This window comes from Euleptes europaea, chromosome 8, assembly GCF_029931775.1.
Source record: "Euleptes europaea isolate rEulEur1 chromosome 8, rEulEur1.hap1, whole genome shotgun sequence".
Taxonomy (NCBI): Eukaryota; Metazoa; Chordata; class Lepidosauria; order Squamata; family Sphaerodactylidae; genus Euleptes; species Euleptes europaea.
The window spans coordinates 3,600,739-3,618,472 of record NC_079319.1 but is presented as its reverse complement, the minus strand read 5'-3'; the positions used below and the strand labels follow the sequence as shown (position 1 = coordinate 3,618,472).

General features: G+C 47.7%; 1 protein-coding gene across 1 annotated transcript; it reads right to left on the bottom strand.

The window, feature by feature from the left end:
• Positions 1-6,807: 6,807 nt before the first annotated feature.
• Positions 6,808-15,694, bottom strand: LOC130481846 (weak toxin CM-13b-like). The gene is made up of 3 exons (XM_056854630.1): positions 15,643-15,694; positions 7,778-7,879; positions 6,808-7,013 (listed from the first exon to the last, which is right to left on the bottom strand). Exons 1-3 carry the CDS (start codon positions 15,692-15,694, stop codon positions 6,808-6,810), a joined length of 360 nt encoding a protein of 119 aa, XP_056710608.1.
• Between the last annotated feature and the right edge of the window lie 2,040 nt (positions 15,695-17,734).

Below are 17,734 nucleotides of genomic sequence, written 5' to 3'. Positions count from 1 at the left end.
CCATGCAAGTAACTGACCACAAAAAGCCCCGTGGCACAGAGTGGTAAGCTGCAGTACTGCAGTCCAAGCTCTGCTCATGGCCTGAGTTTGATCCCAACGGAAGTCGGTTTCGGGTAGCCGGCTCAAGGTTGACTCAGCCTTCCATCCTTCCAAGGTCGGTAAAGTGAGTACCCAGCTTGCTGGGGGTAAAGGGAAGACGACTGGGGAAGGCAATGGCAAACCACCCCGCAAACGTAGTCTGCTGAGTAAACGTCGGGATGTGACGTCCCCCCATGGGTCAGGAATGACCCAGTGCTTGCACAGGGGACCTTTACCTTTACCTTTAACTGACCACAGTTATCCCCTGTTTGAACACAGTTTGTCTAGCATGCATCACAGTTTGTGAAACTAAATAAGCTTCATACAATTTCCACTTACCCTGTACTGAAACAGACTCGCTTTCATCTTCAGCATTCTGTGGTTTTTAACGTATGTTTCTTGCATAAACAAAATGTCTAAACTGTCAATAAGGTTTTAATATTTAATATGCAATAATTCAGTGCAGATGGGAGCCAGTAGATACAGAAGTAGGGTGTTTCAAAGACGGCTAGTATCTTGCAAGAATGTTCTCTGCCTATCCAATCTCCATAGCATCCCAAGAGGTGATGATGCAAAGGCCTCTGTTTCTTCTGTGTATTCATTAATGCTGGGCAACACCTGATTGGGTATGTGCAAAGCTGCACACCTCACTGAGATATTACAAGACAAGGCAATTGATTTGGCTTACTTAACTGAAAGAAGACGTTCTGTTCCTTGGCTCCATCATCAACCAAATGAGAGACTGCAGCCCAGAAATCAGAAGGAGATTGAGACAGAGAAGGGCAGCCATGAAGGGTCTAGAAAAGATTCTGAAGTGTAAAGATGTGTCACTGGCAAACAAGATCAAGTTAATTCATGCCATCGTATTCCCTTTTACTATGTGTGGGTGTGAAAGCTGGACAATGAAGAAAGCTGATAAGAAGAAAGTAGATTCCTTTGAAATGTGGTGTTGGAGGAGAGTGTTACGGATCCCGTGGACAAGCTGAAACGTGTCCAGAGGAGGGCAACAAAGATGGTGAGGGGTCTGGAGACCAAATCATATGAGGAAAAGTTGAAGGAGCTGGGTATGTTTAGCCTGAAGAGGAGAAGAATGAGAGGGGATATGATAACCATCTTCAAGTACATGAAGGGCTGTCATATAGAGGAGGGTGCGGAGTTGTTTTCTGTTGCCCCGGAAGGTCGGACCAGAACCAATGGGTTGAAATTAAATCATTAGGAAATTAAATCAATAAATTGTTTTCTGTTATCCCAGGTTGGACCAGAACCAATGGGTTAAGATTAAATCATTAGGAAATTAAATCATTAAATTGCTTTCTGTTATCCCAGGTTGGACCAGAACCAATGGGTTAAAATTAAATCAGAAGAATTTATGTCTAGACATTAGGAAGAACTTTCTAATGGTTAGAGTGGTTCCCCAGTGGAACAGGCTTCCTCAGGAGGGGGTGGGCTCCCCTCCCCTGGTGGTTTTTAAGCAGAGGCTAGATGACCATCTGTCAGCAATGCTGATTCTATCATCTTAGGGAGATCGTGAGAGGGAGGGCCTCATGGCCATCTTCTGGGCATGGAGTAGGGGTCACTGGGGGTGTGTGGGGGGAGGTAGTTGTGAATTTCCTGCATGGTCCAGGATGTTTGGACTAGATGACCCTGGTGCTCCCTTCCAACGTTTTGATGCTATGATTCTAACCTCTACCTAAAGCCTTTAGGATAAATCACCTGTAGCTTTGGAGCAGAATGTCATTAATATGTGGACGACACCCAACTTTAAATCTCTCTATCCAAATCCTCTGGTGATGTAGCCAAGGTCCTGAGCCACAGCCTGACTGCTGTCATTGAATAGCTGGAAGCAAAATGAACCGAAACTGAACCCAGACAAGATGGAGGTGATGCTGGTTGGGGAGGGGGAGGCTTTGAACAGCATTCTTCTTCTCACTTTCGATGGGATTCAGCTGACCTTTGCTGACTCAGGTAAGAGCATTGGGGTTATATTGGATCCAGCATTGCTGGAGAAGCAAGTTAATCACCTTCACTTTACATAGAACTGGCAGCTTGATTTCCTTCCATGTATCTGAGGTCGTGGGTGGTGATTCACAAAAGCTCATATTGGGCACTCTCACACATGCCAAATCATGCACTTTCAATCCACATTCAATGCACTTTGAAGCTGGATTTTACTGTGTGAAATGTCAAAATCCACTTGCAAACGATCGTGAAAGTGCATTGAAAGTGGATTATTCGGCATGTGCGAAAGTGCCCACTGAAATGAATATCGTTCTTCTTTGATACACACATGAAGCAGCCCTCTACTGAATCAGACCCTCAATCCACCGAGGTCAGTATCGTCTACCCCAACTGGGAGTGGCTCTCCAGGGTTTCAAGTTGAGGTTCTTCACATCACCTACTGCCTGGTCCTTTTTAACTGGAGATGCCGGGGATTGAATCTGGGACCTTCTGCATGCCAAGCAGATGCTCGACCACTGAGCCACAGCCCCTTCCCACTGGCTTTTTGTGTTAAAGGGAGAAATCCTGGGAATGCTACAAGCCAGAAAGAGGACAATGACAAGTGGGCTGTGTGGTGTTTCTGGTGGCCTCAGACCAGGGCAACCCTCGCCAGATTAGCAGGGTGCCCTACCTTGCTCCTCACAGGCTGGGTTTCCTTCCACGGCTCTCTCCTTTTGGGCACAGCCTTCGGCTTGTATCCCTCCAGCAGCATCACCTTCCTTCCTTTTTTCCATCCTGGCCTGCGTCCTCCTCCTCTCCAACAGCCTCCCTGGCCCTAAACAGCCTTCTGCTGTTCCCTGGGTCATCTTTAAAAGCGTTCCCCTGGTGTAGTGGTTAAGAGCGGTGGTTAGGAGCGGAGGACTCTAATCTGGAGAACACTCTCTCAGCCTCACCAGAGGTCTGTTGTGGGGAGGGGAAGGGAAGGTGACTGTAAGCTGGTTGGATTCTTCCTTAAGTGGTAGAGGAAGTCAGTGTATAAAAACTGGCTCTTCTTTTTCTTCTTCTTCTTCTTCTTCTTGTGCTGTGGTGGCAGCTGCTGCCAAAGCAACCTTTTAACAAATCTGCCCAGTCAATCAAATCTCCAATGGCCAATCAGAAGCCTTGCTGGACAAAGCCCCCCTCCGTCCCACCCATGTTCTATAAATGCTTGGTAGGCCCCAGGAAATGTGTCAGCTGGCACCATGGTGCCGTTGGCACCATTTTGGGGACTCCTGGTATAATGGAACAGCTCCCTTACTTTCGGAAGGGAACAGGATTGTAGCCTATTGCAATGTACATATCGCCTTACTAGAACTGCATAATCCAGTCATTTTGTAATCCACTTTCTACATTATGGTGGTGCCTTAAGACACCTCTTTGATGGCCTTAATCCCATAATCCTAGACCTATTGCATTGTGTGTCAGATATCTCACAATGTCCTGATTGCATTGTTCTTTTTCTGTTTGGTAATCCTCCTCCTGATTCAGTGATAAAGGTCAGCTGTGAATGAAGTAAATCAATCAATCCCCAACCGGCATCACCTCTATCTTGACGGGATTCAGTTTCAATGTGTTCACCCACAGGCATTGAACAGCAATGGCCAGGCATGAGATGGGGGCCGTTATAGCGGAGCCGGGTATGGACAGGGAAATATAAAGCTGCAGTAGGGTTGCCAACCTCCAGGTACTAGCTGGAGATCTCCCGCTATTACAACTGATCTACAGCCGATAGAGATCAGTTCAACTGGAGAAAATGGCAGCTTTGGCAATTGGACTCTATGGCATTGAAGTCCCTCCCCTCTCCAAGCCCCGCCCTCCTCAGCCTCCGCCCCAAAAACCTCCCACTGGTGGCAAGGAGGGACCTGGCAACCCTAAGCTGGGGTCATGAGCATAGTGATGGCACCCAATTCCACAACCATGTTAATATATGCAATGTTAATATAACAAATGGCTTCCACAATAGGGTTGCCAACCTCCAGGTACTAGCTGGAGATCTCCTGCTATTACAACTGATCTCCATCCGATAGCGATCAGTTCCCTTGGAGAAAATGGCCGCTTTGGCCATTGGACTCTATGGCATTGAAGTCCCTCCCCTCTCCAAGCCCTGCCTTCCCCAGGCTCCGCCCCCAAAACCTCCAGATATTTCTCAATCCGGAGCTTGCCAACCTACTCCACAGTGTAGCCCACTTGTTATCTGGCAGGAAAAGAATTAGGCTTGCCAGCTTCATGCTGGGAAATACCTGGAGATTTTGTGGGTGGAGCCTGAAGAGGGCAGGGTTTTTTGAGGGGAAGAGGGACTTCAGTGGAGTATAATGCCATAGAGTCCACCTTCCAAAGTGGCCATTTTCTCCAGGTGAACTGTCTCCAGGAGATCAGTTGTAATAGCGGGAGATCTCCAGCCACCATCTGGAGGTTGGCAACCCTAAAAAGAATGCAATTGCATCGTTCTGGAGCCAGGACTGGGTATAACAGGGAGAAGTTTTGTTTTCTTCCTGTGGAGGTAATTTGTTATATTAACATCGCTTCCAGCATGAGGTTTCCTATTGTTATACAGACCAGCCCTGGCTCTTTACTTAGTACATATTTTCTGTATTCTAGTAATGTTTTAATGGGGTATATTTGATGACCACTGAAGACATGATCAAAACTCATCTGGTCACGCATGTATGATTTGTCTTATACAGAGGTCATTTGTACCCGTTTGGTACTTTTTGTATACATATATACATATTGTTTCTCTGCAACTTTTTATTCCTTGGTTTTGATTCTTGTTGCATTCGTTCCTTTTTTGCTCAGTTTTATACTGAATCAGACCCTTGGTCCATCAAGGTCAATCTTCTTTACCCATGCCCCTAGGGGGCTTTATTGAAGGTTTTTTAAATCAGAAATGAGCATGTTGATATAATGATATATCACAGTGTCCATTGCTGGGTTTTTTTAAAAATTGGAAAAACCCAGGGATGGGGAATGGCCACCATGGGGAGAAGTGGTGGAAACAGCCATAAAATCAAAGACTTCCTTGGTGGTCTCCCATCCAAGTAGGGCTGTGGCTCAGTGGTAGAGCCTCTGCTTGGCATGCAGAAGGTCCCAGGTTCAATCCCCAGCATCTCCAGTTAAAGGAACCAGGCAAGTAAGTGATGTGAAATACCTCTACCCTGAGACCCTGGAGAGCCGCTGCCGGTCTGAGTAGACAATACTGACTTTGATGGACTGAGGGTCTGATTCAGTATAAGGCAGCTTCATGTGTTCATGTGTACTAACGAGGGCCAACTATGCCTAGCTTCTGAGAGCTGACAAGATCAGGCCAGCCTGGGCCATCCAGGTCAGGGCCAATCTACCATTGCGCATGTAAATTATTGTGTGCCATAACTTAGGGCAACCCCCCTCCCGGGATTTTCAAGGCAAGAGAGGAGCAGAGGTGGTTTACCATTGCCTGCCTCTGCATAGCAACTCTGGACTTCCTTGGTGGTCTCTCATCCCAATACTAACCAGGGACGACACTGCTTAGCTTCCAAGATATGATGAGATCAGGCTAGCCCGGGGCTATCCAGGTAAGGGCCAAAGACATACAGACCTGGTTTGCCATCGCTGGCCTCTATGTAGCAACCTTGGACTTCCTTGATGGTCTCCCATCCAAGTACTAACTAGGGCCAACCCTGCTTAGCTTCTGAGCTCTGACAGGATGGGTCTCGCCTGAGCCATCTAGGTCAGGGTACCATAGTGACTGGGACTGTAAGGAAACCTGCTATCTGGAAGCCTTGTTGGCGTTGGGCTGCTACCGCATCGGCAGCTACAGAGACCCCGTTCTTTCCCTAGAGAAGCATTGGCTTGTGGGAAATGCCTTGGTCTAAATATAATCCCCACCACACACACACACACACACACACATTTTACAAATCTCTGGGACACCACTCTCCCTCAGTCTGTTGTTTATTAAGCGATAATAATAGATAATAATAGGTGGGATAGCTCAGAAGCATAAGGTGTGGTGTACACGGAGCAGAAAACATTTCGAAAGCGCTTTGCACATTGCACAAAAAAACCTCAAAACAATATTTCCTGGTGAGGTTGGGCAGGTGTAGAAATGGCGAGCCGGCACAATGGGCAACATTGCTTGGCCAAATTATTTCCCATCGTGGAGTGGACCCAAGTTTGACTTTGGGCAGTTGATTCGCAGCTACAACCATGACCTCGTCCCACGAGCAAAGCAAGGTAGCAGTCCAGCAGCAAGACGGAGGAAACGCCGAGGGCTCGTTTGCTCCTGGGTTGATCAAAGCCACCAAATATCCACACGGGCACCACTCTTGAATCCATCTGTGGTGAACCAGGAGCCTGCCCTCTGCATCTATCAGGAATGCGATCCTTGCGGTCGCCATCTCTTTGTGGATTGGGCGAGATGCAGATTTCCCATGCTGGTACTGCTTCCATTGACGTGAACCAGAACCCGGCTTCAACTGAAATGATGACCACAAGGACTGAAGGCACCACGGAGACTCACACGCTCCGGATAACATACAGGCAGGCTTCTGATTTGCGTGGAAAGGAACGGTACGCCCTCAGAGTTACGCTACTTCCATTCCTCAAAAGTTCAGTTCAAGGAGGCAAGATTCAGACTCAGTTCAGAAGTAAAGAAATAAAGATCTAATGCTGTTCGTTGACGGAGCCGGGGGTGCCCTTGGGGTGCTGTGATTTAAACTAGATGGAAAATATAGCAAAGAGAAGATCTTGCCCCTTCCGCACACGCTGGCCCCGTCAGGATCCCAGGATAGCCAAAGCTCGAACCAAGCTGACGAATGTGGCCGTCGTGAGCAGAGTTCGGTGGCTCACCACGCCGCTGGCTCCGTTGCACCGGTCGGTTTGGCAGCACATGAAAGTATATAATGGCGGCCACCTTTTTTTAGCGATGGGACAAATGGTGGCACAGGACTGCATGATCTGGTAGCCAGATATCTTGGTGACTAAACAAAGAAGAAAACGCAGAAAGAGAAATGAGTGCGGAGGGACCGTCAGTAACAAGCCAGCATTTTATTGCTCAAACCCAAGCCGAGAGAGGAGGAGGAGGAGGAGGAGGAGGAGGAGGAGGAGGAGGAGGAGGAGGAGGAGGAGGAGAAGAAGAAGAAGAAGAAGAAGAAGAAGAAGAAGAAGAAGAAGAAGAAGAAGAAGAAGAAGAAGAAGAAGAAGAAGAGATGGAGGGCATCTTGGCCATCTTCTGGGGATGGCGTATGGGTCACTGGGGGTGTAGGAGGGAAGGTAGTTTGGAATTTCCTGCATTGTGCAGGGGGTTGGGCTAGATGACCCTGGTGGTCCCTTCCAACTCTATGATTCTATTATTCTATTCTGTGATTTAAAGAAGAGGAAGAAGAAGAGTTGGTTTTTATGCCGACTTTCTCTACCACTTAAGGAATAATCAAACGGGCTTACAACCACCTTCCCTTCCCCTCCCCACAACAGACACCCTGTGAGGTAGGTGGGGCTGAGAGAGTGTGACTAGCCCAAGGTCACCCAGCTGACTTCATGGGGAGGAGTGGGGAAACAAATCCAGTTCATCAGATTAGCCTCCGCCACTCATGTGGAGGAGTGAGGAATCAAACCCACCACTCCAAACCATCACTCTTTAACCACTACGCCACGCTGGCTCTCACAGGATGAGCCTGTGTTTCCCCTCCTTGCTCTTTAGACCACTCTACACTGAGACCGGAGCAGGGACCAAGGACATGCTTACCTGTTAATCTTGTGCAGAAATGTTCTGTGGCAGAGCAGTTGACAGTAGTGGTACAACCAATGTATTTTGTGGAGTTGCAGATGAAGCATTCCAAGGAGGACGCTGCAGAGGAGAGGAAACTCTTTTCAAGATGGTTGGTCATACCAAGAGACAAAAACGGGGAAACTCAGGCACAAGGATGCTGGGTAATTGGGGAGTCTGGGTTCGCCTTTCTATTCCACCATAACCACCAAACAAATATACTTGCACATCTAAAGGAGAAACACCCTCTTTCCTTCTTTTAGCTTGAAGAAATGCCTTTTCTTTTTTGGGGGGAGGGAGGCTACCAAAATAGCTTCAAATTCCCTTTCTCTTACTGATCACCAGGGATTTCACACCTTCCCCCCCAACAAACATTAGGGTTGCCAACCTCCAGATAGTAGCTGGAGATCTCCCGCTATTACAACTGGTCTCCAGCCAATAGAGATCAGTTCACCTGGAGAAAATGACCACTTTGGCCATTGGACTCTATGGCATTGAAATCCCTCCCCTCCCCAAACCCTGTCCTCCTCAGGCTCTGCCCCAAAAGCCTCCCGCTGTCAATGCCATAGAGTCCAATTGCCAAAGCAGCCATTTTTCTTCAGGAGAGCTGATTTCTGTCAGCTGGAGATCCATTGTAATAGCAGGGGATCTCCAGCTACTACCTGGTGGTTAGAAAATGGGTACAAGAGCGACACAATACTAATTCAGGGTGCAAAATAGTCTCAAATCTCAACATGTCACAAAGTGATAAGCAATCTGTACAATAAATCCTATACATATACAAGTTCATCTCAAAATCCAAAATGTTTCTTCATAGATGTAATGCTGAAGTAATATATATTTCAGATGAAAAGGTGATACGGCCATTTCAAGATTCTTCAGTAAGGAGAAAAAAATGCTGGAGATTTGCTTAACCACTGGTCCCAAGCCCTGAATGCAGAAATAATCTTTTTTTTTCCCCTTTCTCTTCCCCTTCCTTTGAATTGCAAAGGGGCCCAGGGGCATGCCATCCTTGAGAAGCTAAACGGAGATAATTTCAATGCATTTCTTTTTAGAAGTGTGCTTCAGCTCAAGCAGGAAAAAGCGAATTTATCATTCACTCCGCCATGACCTTCGGGTCCTGAAAATGAGATCATGAGATGGGAGAATGCAGAGAGCAAGGTACAAAATCTGATCATTAGTATACTGGCTAATTGATGTACATAAAAAGGACAATAAAATGCAAAAAAGGATGAAGGCTTAAGGCAGGTTCTATGGAAGGAAGACAAGACTTGCAAGACGAGGATGATCAGGGGCCTGGAGACCAAGCCCTGCGAGGAAAGACTGGGGGAGCTGGGAATGTTTAGTCTGGAGAAGAGGAGTTTGAGGGGGGACCTTGAAGTATTTGAAGGGCTGCCACTTAGAGGAGGGCAGAGAGCTGTTCCTGTTGGCAGCAGAGGATAGGATTTGCAATAATGGGTTTAAATTGCAGGTGGAAAGGTACCGGCTGGATATTAGGGGGGAAATTTTTACAGTAAAAGTTGTTCAACAGTGGAATCAGCTCCCTAGGGAGGTGGTGAGCTCCCCCTCACTGGCAGTCTTTAAGCAGAGGCTGGACAAGCACTTGTCAGGGATGCTCTGGGCTGATCCTGCATTAAGCAGGGGGTTGGGCTAGATGGCCTGTAAAGACCCCTTCCAACTTTATGATTCTAAGTTACATGGTCCAAGAGGTCCAAGAGTTTAAAAAAACACACACAGGTGAATAAATTGTTCTGAATCCCCCCGTTCTTTCTCAGAACTTTGGGACTTGACTCACGTCCTGTCCTGACCATCTACAAACCTTAGCCCATTTCACAAACATCTGGAGCTCCACCACGTCCTTCCAAATTGCAGTGTGTCACAAGCCACCGTGTGGGAGGGAGGCAGGGAGGGAGAAGGGCCCACCCCACCCCACCCCACACAGAAATGTCTCACCGTGTTGCTTACGTGAGTGAAGCGTGCTCCAGATGAGGCAACCGTCATCCCCGTTCACTAGAAATCCCTCCTGGGGATATTCTTTCTAAGCTCTAAAAGGGACCACTTGGTGAGAGACAGAACCCTCTAGGGAGGACGCATCGGAGGAGGCTGGGAAGTACAAGATGCCGGCCTCCAGGTGGGACCTGGGGATCCCCCGGAATTGCAGCTCATCTCCAGACTACAGAGATAGCATTCTATGCATACCTGTTCTCTCCAGGATCAGAGGAGCATGCCTATTACCTTAGGTGCAGTGGAAAGCAGGCAGGATTATGCTGCTGCAGTCATTTTGTTGGTGAGCTGCCTAGAGGCACCTGGTTGGCCCCTGTGTGAACAGACTGCTGGGCTTGATGGGCCTTGGTCTGATCCAGCAGGGCTTTACTTATGTTCTTAAGTTCTTAATACTTGTCATGATGCATATCTATTCTCTCCAGGATCAGAGGAGCATGCCTACTATCTTAGGTGCTGTGGAAAGCAGGCAGGATAATGCTGCTGCAGTTGTCTTGTTTGTGGGCTTCCTAGAGGCACCTGGTTGGCCACTGTGTGAACAGACTGCTAGACGTGGTGGGCCTTGGTCTGATCCAGCAGGGCCTTTCTTATGTTCTTAGAGATCAGTTCCCCTGGAGAAAATGGATGCTTTGGAGGGTGGATGCTATGGCATTCTACCCCACTGAGGTCCCTGTCCTCCCCAGGCTCCGTCCCCAAATCTCTAGGAGCTTCCCAACCTGGATCTGGCAACCCTACCCCTCACCCCCCGCCAGTGGCCATGGGGAACCTGCCAACCCTAAGCAAAACCACCAGGTCAAATCTCACCCCACCCCAGGTACAAACTCTCTTCTAGGACCTTCCCACTGACATCCATGGACTTAGAAGGGTGTAACTCTGCTCAGAATTAGGCAAGCTTCTGTCCTCTCACACTTTCCCTTGCCTACCCCTGCCACCTGTCAGATGGGAATATTTATGATGTAATGAAGAAAGCTGATAGGAAAAAAGTAGATTCCTTTGAAATGTGGTGTTGGAGGAGAGTGTTACGGATACCGTGGACTGCCCAAAAAACAAAAACAAATCAGTGGGTCATAGATCAAATCAAGCCTGAACTGACCCTAGAAGCTCAAATGACTCAACTGAGGCTGTCGTACTTTGGTTGCATTATGAGAAGACAAGAGTCACTGGAAAAGACAATCACGCTAAGGAAAGTTGATAGCGGCAGGAAAAGAGGAGGACCCAGCAAGAGATGGATTGACTCTATAAAGGAAGCCACGGACCTCAGTCTGCAAGACCTGAGCAAGGCTGTTCATGATAGGATGTTTTGGAGGACATTGATTCATTGGGTAGCCATGAGTCGGAAGCGGCTTGATGGCACTTAACACACACACACACAGTGTCACCTACCTTGTAGGACTGTTTTAAGAATGACAGGTGACTTATTCAAATCTTCAAGGTAAGTTTTCTGCTATAAATGAATATGGTCGGTAAACATTTGAGCAAACTATACCATCTATCCTAAAACCCAAACCAGCATGGGGTAACAACTAGATTCAAGTCCAGCAGTGCCTTAGAGATCAACGAGGTTTCTGGAGTATAAGCTTTTGAGAGTCAAAGCTCCCTTTGTCAGATACAAGTTCAAATGGAGAGTCCTTATACATCAGTCTGAGGGTGGGAGGGATGTCGCAAAGAAAGGAGTCAGGATGCAGAGATTCGATGCAAAGTGTAATCGGCCTGATTAGGACAGGAGAGAAATACTCAGAGGGCAGAATTAGCATCTGCAGTAAGATAAGGCCCTGACCTGGATGGCCCAGGCTAGCCCAATCTCATCAGATCTCAGAAGCTAAGCAGGGTCGGCCCAGGTTAGTATTTGGATGGGAGTCCACCAAGGAATTCCAGGGTCGCTGCACAGAGGCAGGCAATGGCAAACCACCTCTGAATGTTGCTTCTTTTGAAAACCCTACTAGGTCACCATAAGTCAGGTGAGATTTGATGACAAGAAAAAATGAGATAAGAATCCTATGTCCCTATTCAGCCCTAGAGGGCCCATTGTTCTGAACCTGTGAATGAACTCAAGTTCAGGAATCTCCCGTTGTAATCTCCTCTTGAAGCTTCTCTGTTAAGACTGTTCTCTGTTAAGACTGCCATTCTTAAGTATTGATTTGGAGGCTATGGCCAACTCTTGAGAAACCTACATCTTCTGGGTGATCCAAAGGAGGATCTGGGATATGGAACAACAAATAATAATTGCTGGAGCGAACAAGATCTGTTCACCACGTTTCTTCGGCCTCACCTACACACAGAAGGCCATGGCCCAGTATTTTTCAAATGTAGTTCTCCCCCAGCAGCGTAGAGCCTTCATGTTGGCCAGGCTGAATATTTTTCCTTCAGCTATGGTTAGTGGCAGATATAAGAAAGTGCCACACGAGAAAAGGTTTTGCAGTTGTCATCTGAAAGAACCAGACACAGTCCACCATATTCTCTTGCGCTGTCCGTTTTTTACCCAACAGCGTTCACAACTAATTAATCCTCACATACAAGTCCAAATAAATTCAGTAGACAAGAGTATTAAATTCTTATTGATGGATAAAACCCTGGAAGTTGCTAAGCATGTCGCTGAATTTCTTGCAATTGTTATAAAGATAGAGAGAGAGAGAGAGAGAGAGAGAGAGAGAGAGAGAGACTGAATGAATGAATGAATGAATGAATGAATGAATGAATGAATGAATGAATGAATGATGGTATAAGATAAGAACTGTGACCATAAATATGCATCAGTGTATTTGACGTTAAAGGGTCTAGATGGTATTATCAGCTCGTCATATGAAAAGGAGAGTTTTTTTAATGTTAGTTGTATACTGATTTTAACAGATGGTCATTTTACGATGGAACGTGATTTCTTTCTTTAAGGTGTCTGTATAAATGCATGTTGTAATGTGGTTATTATGCCAATAAAGATCTATGTAGGGACCTACTGGGCTAGCCTCTAATTTTTCTACTGCAGACCAACATGGCCGCCCTCTGAAAATATCAGCATGGGGTTGTCAGTCATTAGCGTGGATATGGGAGACCCAGGTTCGACTCCCCACCCACGCCGTGGTAGCTCGCTGGGTGACCTAGGGCAAGCCACTCGCTCTCAGCCTAACCTACCTCACAGGGTCGTTGTGAGGATAAAATAGAGGAGGAGATAATGATGCACCCCACCCCGAGCGCTTCGAAAGAAGGGCGGGATAAAAATGTACTAAATAAATAAGTAAACAAAGCCACAAAGGAAGAAATACTATGAGATTATTTTTGAAAAATCACACCCTTGTACGTTTTGCTGTTCTGCTGCCTAATGCACATTTCTGGTGGAATCAGGACTAGACTGAACAGTGGCATGTCTCCGGCAGAGATTCCCTCCCTAATTATCATTACTAATAATGTCTCATCTGCTTGTCTGCATGCAATGAGTGTTAAGGTTCTCAGAAAGGAGCAGTCACATGGTGGAGCCGTGCTTCTCAAGAGAACGTTCCCTGGTGACCCCAGTAAATGTGAGCCACTGTGGAACCTTCCGGCAGTCTTAAGAATAGCTAGGAATGTGAACACATGAAGCTGCTTTATACTGAATCTGAGCATCAGTCCATCAAGGTCAGTCTCATCAAAACAGCTAAAAGGAGGTATTTCTTCATACAGGTAAAGTAAGGTAAAGGTCCCCTGTGCAAGCACCGGGTCATTCCTGACCCATGGGGTGATGTCGCATCCCGACGTTTATGAGGCAGACTTGGTTTATGGGGTGGTTTGCCAGTGCCTTCCCCAGTCATCTTCCCTTTACCCCCAGCAAGCTGGGTACTCACACAACGCATAGTTAAATGATGGAACTCCCTGCCCCAGGATGTGTTGATGGCTGCCTACTTGGAAGGCTTGAAGAGGGGAGTGGACATGTTCGTGGAGGAGAGGGGTATTCATGGCTATTAGTACAAACTAATACTAGTCATGATGCAAACCTATTCTCTCCAGGATCAGAGGAGCATGCCTGTTATATGAGGTGATGTGGAACACAGGCAGGATGGTGCTGCTACAGTCATGTTGTTTGTGGGCTTCCTAGAGGCACGTGGTTGGCCACTGTGTGAACAGACTGCTGGACTTCATGGGCCTGGGTCTGATCCAGCAGGGCCTTTCTCATGTTCTCATGTTCTGCTCTGACTAGCAGTGGCTCTCCAGGGTCTCAGGGCAGAGTCTTTCCCATCACTTACTGCCTGGTCCTTTTTAACTGGAGGTGCCGGGGATTGAACCTGGGACCTTCTGCATGCCAAGCAGATGCTCTACCACTGAGCCATGGCTCTTCCCGATAAAAATGAGGACAAGTGCACACATGGACACACACATGAAGCTGCCTTATACTGAATCAGACTATCGGCCCATCAAGGTCCGTACTGTCTCCTCAGACTGGCAGGAGCTCTCCAGGGTCTCAGGCGGAGGTCTTTCACATCACCTACTACCTGATCCTTCTTTTAACCGGAGATGCCAGGGATTGAACCTGGGACCTTCTTTATCTGCCACTGAGCACAGCGTTGCTAGGTCAAAGCAACCCAGGATTTGAACAGGCAACATCTTTCTCAAGCCAGGGCAGGGGTCTGGAATATGTTTGAGACTTTCCTTCTACTCTGCAACTGCAGTTTGCCCTGGGATCAGTTGGTGGGTCTTTCTATAGTCTCATGATAGGTATAAACAAAGGAAGGAAGGAAGGAAGGAAGGAAGGAAGGAAGGAAGGAAGGAAGGAAGGAAGGAAGGAAGGAAGGAAGGAAGGAAGGAAGGAAGGAAGGAAGGAAGGAAGGAAGCTACAGCCCTCAGTTTGCAAGATCTGAGCAAGGCTGTCAAAGATAGGACATTTTGGAGGACATTGATTCATAGGGTCGCCGTGAGTCGAAAGAGACTTGACGGCACTTAACACACACACATGATAGGTATAATGACGGTTACTTTGTCGCTCTCTGTGGTGAAATCCTGGGCTTACGAGAAGCCAAGGAAAGCCGCAAAGCCTAGAAATCCCTTAAGCCTGGATGCCTCAGAAATCAACGGCTCTTTCAAGGTTCTCGCATTGTTTCCCAAGGTTCATTTGCTCTGCCAGGTGTTTCTCTTGAGTTGCTGGCCAGGTGTCTGGCTGGCAGGACAACAACGGTGTAATCCTGACAAAACCCAGCTGACTGTGCAGCAAGCAGTGGTTTTTCATAGTGGCTTATGCATAGGAGTTTTACCTGAGGGTTGTTGCTTGCTGGACCCACACTTTCTTCTCGCAAAGGTATGCACCAGCGGTCTCCAAGCTCAAAACAAAAAGCCCCTTAAAATGCCACTTTATAATAGGCTGTAGTGCTTAGATGTTGTCCCCCCAAACCCAACTGCAGCATAAAAAATCATTTTAAAAACAAAAACAAAAAAAGAGCTATTTGAAAGGAACGGGAGGGGGGATAAACCCAAGCCTCATTTTAAAAAGCCTTTCTTTTGCTCAGAAATAAATCCAAGGAAGCAGGAAGCATTTGAATCCCCGCCCCTTAACACGCTGCTTTGTAATTGGCTGTACCGCTTGCTGTGAGAGAAACCAAGCTTCCGTGTCCCGTGCTTTGCCTTATGCATGGGGATTTCACCCAGGCTGAGCTCAGAGGAGATGGAAGAATTGGGCTAACAGAGGGACAGGAAGTCCCGGGATTTGCGAGGGCTGGCAGCCAGGTCATCTCTAACGGAGGGAAAACTCATGCATAACTCCAAGGAACAAACGAGACAGATGGGGGGCAAACATGAGTGAAAGTACCTATGCATAAACTACCATTCTCTCACGGGCAAACAGATTTGCCCGATGGCAAAACAAGGAGCGCTGAATCGAGACTTACCTCTTTTAGCCCAGGGAGCAATGCCCAGGAATAGCAAAAGAAAATATATCATCTTTTTGGGTCCCTCGCAGACTCCTGGGATCGGACGGGTGCAGACGGGTCTTGAGGACTCTGTTTCCCTTTGGTGCAAAAAAGCAGCCGGTCAAAAAACCAAACCAAGAAACACACAACGCTGTCACAGCAATCCCCATTGTGGCAGCTGCCACGGCAACTGCCAGTGCATTTCTCGGGTACCTCTCTTTCACTCTTACACCTGTCTTTCTTTGCAGGTCCTTCTTTTATCAAGGGGAATGGGGGATTTCCTACCCCAAGTCCCAAGCTGTTAGACCACAGTGAGGAGTCCACATCTCCAGTTTTATCCCAGTTCATAATAAGGTAAGCTCTCTGCTGCCACCCCCAGGCCATTAGAAGCACTGCAGTCTCTCCCTCCTCAAGGGAGATTCCTCTGTCTCCCTAGGACAGGGGTCGTCAAACTCATCAGTCAAAAGAACCAAATATCAACAGTACAACGATTGAGATTTCTTTTGAGAGCCAAATTTCTTAAACTTAAACTATATAGGTAGGTACACTGTTTATTAACTTAATAAACTTTAATTAAAGTTTTAAGTCTTAATTAAACTATAGGTATACTGAATAAAACTTGATATCATACTTAATAGTGATCTTATTTATTGATAAAAATTTAATTGTAAGTCCCTGCCATTTCCCCCTCCCTGTCCGGAGTCCTCGTCTGGAGGCCTGGTCTACCGCCATAAAAGCCTATTGGTAGACCTGGCCTCCGGTAGAGTCCCATTGGGAGGCCAGGTCTACCCATTGGCTTTCTTGGCAGTAGACCTGGCCTCCAGAGGCCCATAGAAGCCAATTGGTAGACCTGGCCTCTGAAGGGGGACTTTTCCCCTCCTCGGAGTCCAGGTCTACCGCCAAGAAAGCCAGTGGGTAGACATGGCCTCCCAGTGGGACTCAGCTGGAGGCCAGGTCTACCAAAGGAAGCCCGCCCCGCCCAACAGCTGATAGGCGGGGTGGGGGCCAGGAACCACCGAGCCGCCCGCCCAGCAATCGCGCGGCTAGAGGGGAGGGGAGGCTTTAGCCTCCCAACCATTGAGGGCAAGGGCAAGGGAGACCCACTCTCTCTCTCTCTCTCAGGCCACCGGCTCCGCAGCCTGGCTGCCGGCGCGAGCAGGCACAAGAGGAGGGGCTCCGAACCAAGTTCGGAGAGCCGCACTCAACGGGCCAAAGAGCCGCATGTGGCTCTGGAGCCGCAGTTTTGAGACCCCTGCCCTAGGATCGTAGGCCATTTATGCACGGATGAATTTGCTGCTCCCTCAAAGCTCTTTTTTTAAATCCGCCTTTTAAAATGCTTATTCATGGCACCGAATCAAATGAGAAAGTCCAATGTTGATTGGAGCCGCGAATTATGCAATGGTATCCCAACGCGCAGAACTTTGCTCCGATAGGGCTGGGTTATCTCAATGGTGTTCCTCCCACAGACATTTACCCACCTCTTTCCCCGCCCTCTGTCATCCCACACATGCGCGCAGCGCGGCGGCCACCCTCAAAAAAGCCTGTTTTCCGTTGGTGGAGATCTCGCTAAGGACTATGTCATCCTTTTTTTAAAAAAAATCTCCCTGATAAAATAGAGATATACTGATAAATTGGTACCTCCCTCATGGGAGGTTTTGCCTTGGATTTGCCGCTCTCCGGATGCACATCTTCCCCACCCGAATTCTCAAAACTGAAAAACAAGAGGTCTCAGCATTCGCGGCAATGGAAAAATATGCATCTACAGAGCGGAAAATTCAAATCGAAACCTCCCATGCAGAAGTATCTTAATTCCCAAAGCAAAGTTTTCTTGCCAGCCCAAAGCAGAGGCTGCAAGAATCCTAGCTGCACAAAGAGAAGCAGGGTGTGCGTTGTGTGCCTTCTGCACAGGGTAAAAGGCCTGGGAGGATCACCCTCCCCCCGCCACCCCCTTCACCTCTGAGCTGCAGCTCGTTCACTGGAACCTCCTGAATCCTCGCAGACTCCCCCCACCCCCATGGCCCTGCTCCCCCAAAGAGAGAGGTTTTTCCTTCAGGGAGCAGAATTCCAGACG